General features: G+C 49.1%; 2 protein-coding genes across 2 annotated transcripts in view; both read left to right on the top strand.

Annotated features, from left to right (window-relative positions):
- LOC137423403 (roundabout homolog 1) overlaps positions 1 to 7,500 on the top strand; it is a gene marked incomplete in the record, with an annotated part of 397,715 nt that overhangs the window by 201,079 nt on the left and 189,136 nt on the right.
- LOC144891088 (uncharacterized) overlaps positions 903 to 7,500 on the top strand; it is a 9,350-nt gene continuing 2,752 nt past the window's right edge. The window contains exons 1-2 of the mRNA XM_078773473.1: positions 903 to 1,195; positions 1,364 to 2,173. Of these exons, the coding sequence (XP_078629599.1) occupies positions 987 to 1,195; positions 1,364 to 2,173 (1,019 nt within the window). The 5' untranslated portion in view covers positions 903 to 986. The remainder of the gene's footprint in view (positions 1,196 to 1,363; positions 2,174 to 7,500) is intronic.

The following is a 7,500-nucleotide window of genomic DNA, read 5'->3' as shown; positions in this document are numbered from 1 at the left end:
GGGCTGATAGTGAGCGGTTGGGAAACCAAATGGGGGTAATGAGGGACGAAGCGAGGGGTACTGGTGAGAAGGTAGACAAAAATTTTGAGGGGTTAGACAATGGGATAAAAGAGGTGAGAAATGGGTTAATGGGGGTAGAAAACAGAATGGCCGCTCAAGAGAATCAAATGGAAGGGATGCAAAAGGGGTTAGAGGGGGTAGAAAATAGAATGGCTGCCCAGGAGAATCAGATAGAGGGAGTGAAAAATGGGTTAGAGGGGTTAGAAAACAGTATGGAAGGCAAATTGAGGGACCAAGCGGAAAGGGAAGTTAAACAAATGGAGCAGCAGATAGAGGGGGTCAGAATGGGGGTAGAAACCAAACTGGATGCTCACAGGGAGGAAATGGAGCAGATGAGGGTGGCATCTGGGCAGGAGATGCAAGTGATGGGAGAGGAGATCAGAAGAGGAGTGAGTGAGGAGGTCGGAGGAGTGCGCGAGGAGGTGAGGCACTGTGAGGAGCACATGGAAAAGGAGGTGAGAAAGGGGACTGTAAAGTTACAAGGGGGCCTAGAGGACCTGACGCAGGAGGTGGAGCAGCTGACGGTGGGACAGACGGAGTTAGTGGAGCAGGTTCAAAGGAACACTGCGGTAGTAGGAGGTTTAAAGGCGACACAAAACGACATAAAAAACGACTTGATAGCGACAAAGAGGGAATGTCAGATGGTACGTGAGGGACTGACAACGAGGTTGGACGAGGTGATAGAGGTAATGGAGACGAAGGACCGGCAGGTGAGGACGCACCTGGAAACGGTCAAGGTAGCCTTAGAGGATGAGCTTGAGGAGACGTACCGGGGAATAAAAGAGGTGAGGCACAAATTAGAAGAAGTGGAAGAAGGGGTGAGCGAAATTAAGAAGCGACGGAGAGGGGATAACAAAGAGATAAAAGAGGAGATAAAAGAATTGGTCCAAAGTCTGTGTTTGGATCGTGATGTGCTCATTAACCGGATGAGGGATTCGCAGGTGATGGAGGAGAAGCGAAGAGGAAGAGGACCCGGTGTAAGTGGTGACCAATATGGTCGTGCGTATGATGCGCCAGGTGATTTAAGAGGCTTGGGGGTCGAGATAGACCCGGGTGTTCGTGAGAGGCCGTGGGTGAAGTGTGCGACAGGTCTGGTGTGCGAAAATGGAGGTGTGCAAGAAAGTCCGACTCTGGGGTGTGTGAGGAAAAAGTGCGTGCCAAGGAGTGAGTGTGCTGGCGAGAGTGAGTCGGTCGTAGCGCGTGTGCGAGGGAGCACGTGGAAGCGCGGGGTGGTGAGTGTTACAGAGGGTGTGACGGGAGAGTGTGCGCAAGAGTGTGCGCGAGAAAGGTGTGTGACGGACAGGTGCATGAGGAAAGAGTGCGCTGTCAGAAGTAAGGAAGAGTGTCCACCTGTGGTGAGTGTTACAGAGGGTGTAACGGGAGAGTGTGCGCGAGAAAGGGGTGTGACGGACAGGTGCATGGGGAAAGAGTGTGCTGTCAAGAGTAAGGGTGAGTGCGTTGTCACGAGTGGAGGTGAAAGTAGTGAGAGTGACATGGAGCGTGAGTTAGTTGTGACAGGTGAGCGAGGATGTACACGTGGGATGGAAGGATGCACACCTGGAATGGTAGAGCGTGAGTGGGAATGCACGCTGGAGTTGGTGGTGAGGCACGTGGTTGGGTGTGCGAATGAGAGCCCACCTGTGATTGTCACAGAGGAGGTGACTGAGGAGGGGGCGCGAAGAGGTGTTTTGGTGAGGTGTGCTACGAACGAATGTGTGCCAAAATGTTCGGTGGTCAGGTGTGTGACCAAGGCTGTGAGTGGAATGGGTGTACCTGGGTGTGTAAGGAAAGGTACGAGGAGAATGGGAACGGCTGCATGTATGAGCACGAAAGGGGTAGCGTATGCATGTAAGCCTGCAGGCGAGGCGTCGACGATAACCGGGTCAAAGGTTAGGTCGACTTTTAGCCGAATCGGGCCCTCGGTGCGTGCCGGGCTTCGCGTGCCGCGAGAACCAGCGGAGATCCGAGCCACGGCGGGTTCGAAAGGACCGCCGTGCGCGATCCACGCTGGGCCTCGCGTGGAGCGGCCGCGTCCGGGCTCCACTAGGCGGAGCGGGCAGCTCGATAGGAAGGGTCGTCATGGCGACCACTTTCTATTGAGACGTGCCGGCAGGTCGAGATCGGGACATTGGATGGCTCCACGCCGAGGTGATGCGTGGGATCTCGGCCCGGGTAAGCCCCCGTCCCTGCACCGAGTGCCGGACGCATCCAGCCGCTGGCACAAAACAACCAGCATCCATTGTTTGGCTTTACGAAGCCGGGCTTTGGACAGGAATTGGCGCACCGAGAGGTATTAGTGAGTCGACTGGGTGATGAGGTTAGTGTTTTGGACCCAAAATTAGAGAAAAGCAAAATTTGATGATTGGCAAAGGATTGGCAGAGTGATGATTGGTAATGGTACAGTGATTGGCAGATGATTGGCAAATTTTTAATTTGTTGCAATTTGATGTGCAAAATTGGTAGTGAGAGACCCCCGATGTGGTGGGATGGCAAATCCACCATCCTTCCCATGTGGGGGGCAAAGGAGCAATAGCTTATGGGGTGTATGGCAGTGAAAACTAGCCCGGGTGGGTTAGGATATTGTGTGTAGGGATCTAGCGAAGATGACAGTAGGTAACGTTAAGGTTAGTTAGTGACTGATACCTGTAGTGGGGACGCAGGTAGTTTAGTATGGATGATAATGACGTGGGAGCGCAATAGTTTAAAGGGACGACTGGGAAGCGCAAGTGTCCGAAGGGAGTAGTTAGCTGAGATGATGCCGTGTTTGTGAGAATTGAACAGGTGTGATTGCACAGGTGTGCAACTGGACAGGTGTGTGGAGCAGTGTATGAGTAGTGAGTGTGTGGATCAGCGCGAATGCGCTTGGGGAGAGAAGGGTGCAGGTGGCACCAGGTGTGAGAGCACAGGAGTGCAGGTACAGGTGTGTGGAGAGAGTTGGAGTGAGTGGTACGGAGTGGTGTGCATGGTGCGAAGGTGTGGATGGGGGAAGAGTGGACCCCTTTCACGAGTACCCGGGGCGGGTAGTGTAAGTGTTAGGTAGAGGGTGCAGGTAAATTGTGGTTGGATATTGGCATTTGTGGTGCGGTTGCAGAATGGTGTTGTGAATGGGTGCATTAGTGTTGTGGAAATGGCTGGGCGTGTAGCCTGTTAGTGTGTGTAGTTGGTTGGGCACTCCACCACTGTGAGGATGTCGGCCAGGTGAGGCCGCAGGTGGGCTCTGGGAGCCGGTAGTTGTGAGTGGGTGCCTGAGGATCCCGGGTGTGGATCGGGCAGCCCAGTGCCAGAGAGGGCACGGAGTGGGGAGAGAGCCAGAGGGCCTTCCCCTGGTAGTTAGGTTAGGGTAAGGAGCAGGTAAGCTCGGAGGCAACTGCAGTGGTGGAGGTGTGCAGGTGGGTAGACCCACTGGGAGAGGTACACGTCGCAGCCCAGAAATTGTACGAGGGCACCGGGAGATGAATCGGGGGAGTGAGACCCCAAATTGAAGAGCACCACAGTTTGGCCAATGGGAATTGGTTTTTAGAACCCATAGTGTAAGAGGGCCAATGGTTTGGCCGGAGAAAGACCCCGGGTAGTGTAAAGTTGTTAAAGTCATTTAGGAGATAGTTAGGATTGATGAACCTGTCGCACCATACGCAGCCACTTACCTGTGGTGATGATGATGACTCCACACCTGTGTTTTCTTTGTTTTGTGCAGGAAATGAGATTGCTGTGAGGATTTGTGAGACGCATCACGACGTGGATGAGACATTGGGGTGATTCCATCTCTCCCTCCCTAGGAGGGACTGATGATGAATTGGTAATGGCAAATTTTGATGTTGAGTTGAAAATGGCAAATTTTGATGAGAGTTGAAAATGGCAAATTTGATTGGTTAGGAGGGAGAGAAGACGAATTTGGTTTATGGGAGGAACGGGGAAGACAGTAGGGATGTTTGTTGATTTGTAAAGTAGATGTTTATGGGTAGTGTTGTGTTGTGTGGATACAGTAAGGGGTAAGGGAGGGGCCATGTAGGTTACCTGGTGGGGGGGGGGGGCGTACGATAGGAACGTACCTGTCTCACCTGGTTCCCATGTGCCCCCAGTGTGCATTACCTTATATTGCGTGCACTTTTGCGCCCTTACCACCTTACTCACTTGTTTCTTCTTTTGTCTCCCACCTCCGAGGATCTGGCTTTGGGGTAGAGAGAGAGGAGAGAGAGGTGCTGGCTGCACAGTTGTGGGCCTGCACTTTCGCTGTTTGCTGCCGGGATCGATACACCATATGGACCGCAATGTTTGTGGCCACCCACAATGGACCGCAGTTCGTTTGCGGCCAAGCACCACCCGGGGATGGACCTATGGATCAACGTGGCACCTATGCCATACAGGTGAACCACTAATAGTTAACACCACCAAGTGCACCACAAGAAGAGCAAGAGACACCTGCAGGGTTAGGGGTTGTCGAATTTATTTTTATTCCAATGAACAATGGTGACTGCACCGATTGGTGGTGGGGTGGTGCTTTTGATGCTGGGAAAGGGTGCTCTGCACGTTATTAAAGGCCGTCGGCCACAGAGCACTCGTGGGTTGGTGTATCGATGTTGGCAAGCGCGCTCTCTCTATGCATAACATCTGCATGTGTTCCTCCAAAAACAGGTCCTGGATCGTAGTGTAAATAGCAGCGTAGTCTTGTAAATAATGCTCCCTACCGGCTGTATGTTTAGTTTGAGAATTCTTTCCGGATTCGGTTATCCTGTGGGTGTGTTTCTGTGAGGAGAAGGGTGCAACGTCGCAGGGGGACATATTTACTCATTTGTGAATATCTGTAAAACTGTCGCACTCAGGGTAGAGTTAATAGTAGAGGGAACTACATTGCGTGCCACACTAAAGTAGGTAAAAATTTATCGGGTCGGGACGCCCCGAGGGTAGAGAAGGGTGCAATGTTGCGAATATGGAATTTGGCCTCCATATCCGCTTGTAAATATTCCCCTATTTTCTCCAATACTCCCCAACTTTCCCCGATCCCCCATTCCCTAGTCCCATTGCATGTAAATAACAATCAGTAGAGCCGACCTTCCCCTTATTCCCCCATTAAATGTCGTGCCCAGGTCCACCGCACCACACGTAGACAACTTTCGGACATCTTCCTAGTTATTCTTAATCTATGTCAGTTAAGGCCTCGTTTCCATTAATTATGACTCTTCGTTGCACCAGAATGTGATTATATGGCACCAGTAGTGAGTTTAGGACCTTCCCATACCTCCTCCCATCTTCTTCCCCAAACAACAACAACAACAACAACTACAGCTACAACAACAACAACAACAACTACAACAACGGCGCGCGCGGGGAGTGTGCGTCCTCCCTCCGGCTCGGTTAGCCGCCATTATCCATGCGCCCCACGGGGTTACCACGAAGGGGCTGGCTGTCAGCTCCTCGTCAAGGGCGGAGCCTGGTAAACCCCCCCGCACCCAATAAGAAGGGCGGACCGATTCCATCTGGGCGGAGCTAACGAGCCGAGGGCGTGTCACTCCCCGCCGGATATACGCAGCCGCTTGCCGGACGTGACGTCAGATGCGCCCCCAGCTTGAGACGACAAGACGCCACCTCGAGCGCTGAGAGACCTCCTGCATCTTTTGGGCCGCGCCATCCTGTCCCTGAGCACAAGGTGCACCTTGTGCTGGCCATCGAATACCCGCTTTCCTTGCCATCAATCCCCGTGTGAGTCAGTTTTTGTCCTGTTTCTCTGTGGTCTGTCGGGAATAATATAAGGTTGTGTCTAAGTGCCTGTCTTCCTATGATGTACCTCTTGTAGTTGTAATCTAACCTTCCGCCTTAATATAACCTCCTCCGGAGGTCTTGAGAACTGAACCCCTGGTGTCGTATTGTGTCATTATAACCCAGCCGGGTGTCTTCTCTTTCCTATTGAGCCAGCGTAGCGCGGCTTCGTCGACGTTCGAGTACAATCGGGTAATTTGTGCGGACACGACGGCCATTCCGCTCGGCCCACCTTAACATCAAAGTCGTGTCGGTAACAATATATATATATAGAATATATAGAAGATAATGTTTAAAAAAAAAACAAGGCAATTTCACTTCCATTTTCGGATTCAGCGTTCAATTCTATTTAAGTGAGTGTATTTTGAGGCATGTGTGACCAAATAAAATTGTAAGCCAGGAAAACGTTCTAGTCAGGTTCACTATCTTTTTTCGTTCAAAATTTTGGTAGATTAGCAAAACTATTCATTTTTGGAATATTCAGAGCATGAGGAATCCAAAAATTAATGTTTACATTTGTGTGGACACCTTTGCGAAAATGACACTCAGGACAGTGATGAAGATCTGTAAAAGCATATTCCTGAACGGTATAGACCTCGTAGATCCTGTGTATAGGACTTATAGTTCAATCTGATACTACCTATAACTTCCTATAACAACCTATAACTGCAAAGGACTTTCAATATCATGTATTATGTAATACAGTTATATCACAAATATAAAGACAATGGTTTTCAATTACCTTTGTTTGTTGCTTTTCTATAACCCTGAGCACTATTTTGAGGCCTTTATTGGATTCCTTGACCCAGAAAACATAGGATTAGCATATTTAATTAAGTCTCTAGGTTCACTAGAAGCTGAGATCGCGCAAAATATGTATTTTATGGCGGCCATTTTCAAAATCCAAAATGGCGGCCATGCAGGTGTCTGTGCAAATGCCAACATTGATTTTCAGATTCTCCATGCTCTGAAGATTCCAATAATGTACAGGTTTGCTCATCCCAAAATTTTGAAAGAAATTATATTTGTTAACATAGTGAACCTGACTATTCGTTTAATTCCTTAGGGATACAACATGTAAAACTGGTCCAAACGTGAAAACAAAACTCGCTCATTTTAAGTCGTGCAAGCTAATGCGACCACTCATTCTTCTGGGAAGAATCCCGTGCACATGCTTGTCACACTTATAAGTCACCTAAGTCTTTATAAGTTCATCAAATACTGACACTGCGATTGACATTCCCTGAGGTAAATGTTGATATCTCTTCTAAGGTAAAAAAAAAAAAAAAAAAAACAGTTTCAAAGCATTATACGTATCAAACGATACATTTTATGAAACGGGGAAACTTAATACACACTTTGGTGCTTTTAAAATGACAGAATATGTCTTTATTAGATTTTTTTTTAAAGAACCTTGAAGACGACGCTGCTAACAAAATACACCGCTCTAACGCATAACCACGAGTTTAAACTACATTTACAACAAATATGAAAACTATTTTCATATCACAATGTTAAATATAGAATATCTATATTATAATAGCCGTAGATGATTCTGTCTGTCTGTCTGTCTGTCTATCTGTTGGGTGTCTGTCCGGGGTGTGGCTTACTCGGTTTGCAGAGTAGCTCCACCCATAGCTCCACCCATTCTGGGAGTGGCTATAAACAAATATCCACCATTTTATT

This window comes from Myxine glutinosa, chromosome 3 (assembly GCF_964187855.1).
Source record: "Myxine glutinosa chromosome 3, kmMyxGlut1.1, whole genome shotgun sequence".
NCBI lineage: Eukaryota > Metazoa > Chordata > Myxini > Myxiniformes > Myxinidae > Myxine > Myxine glutinosa.
Note: the sequence above shows the minus strand (reverse complement) of the source record. Positions and strands in the feature narration are given on the sequence as shown.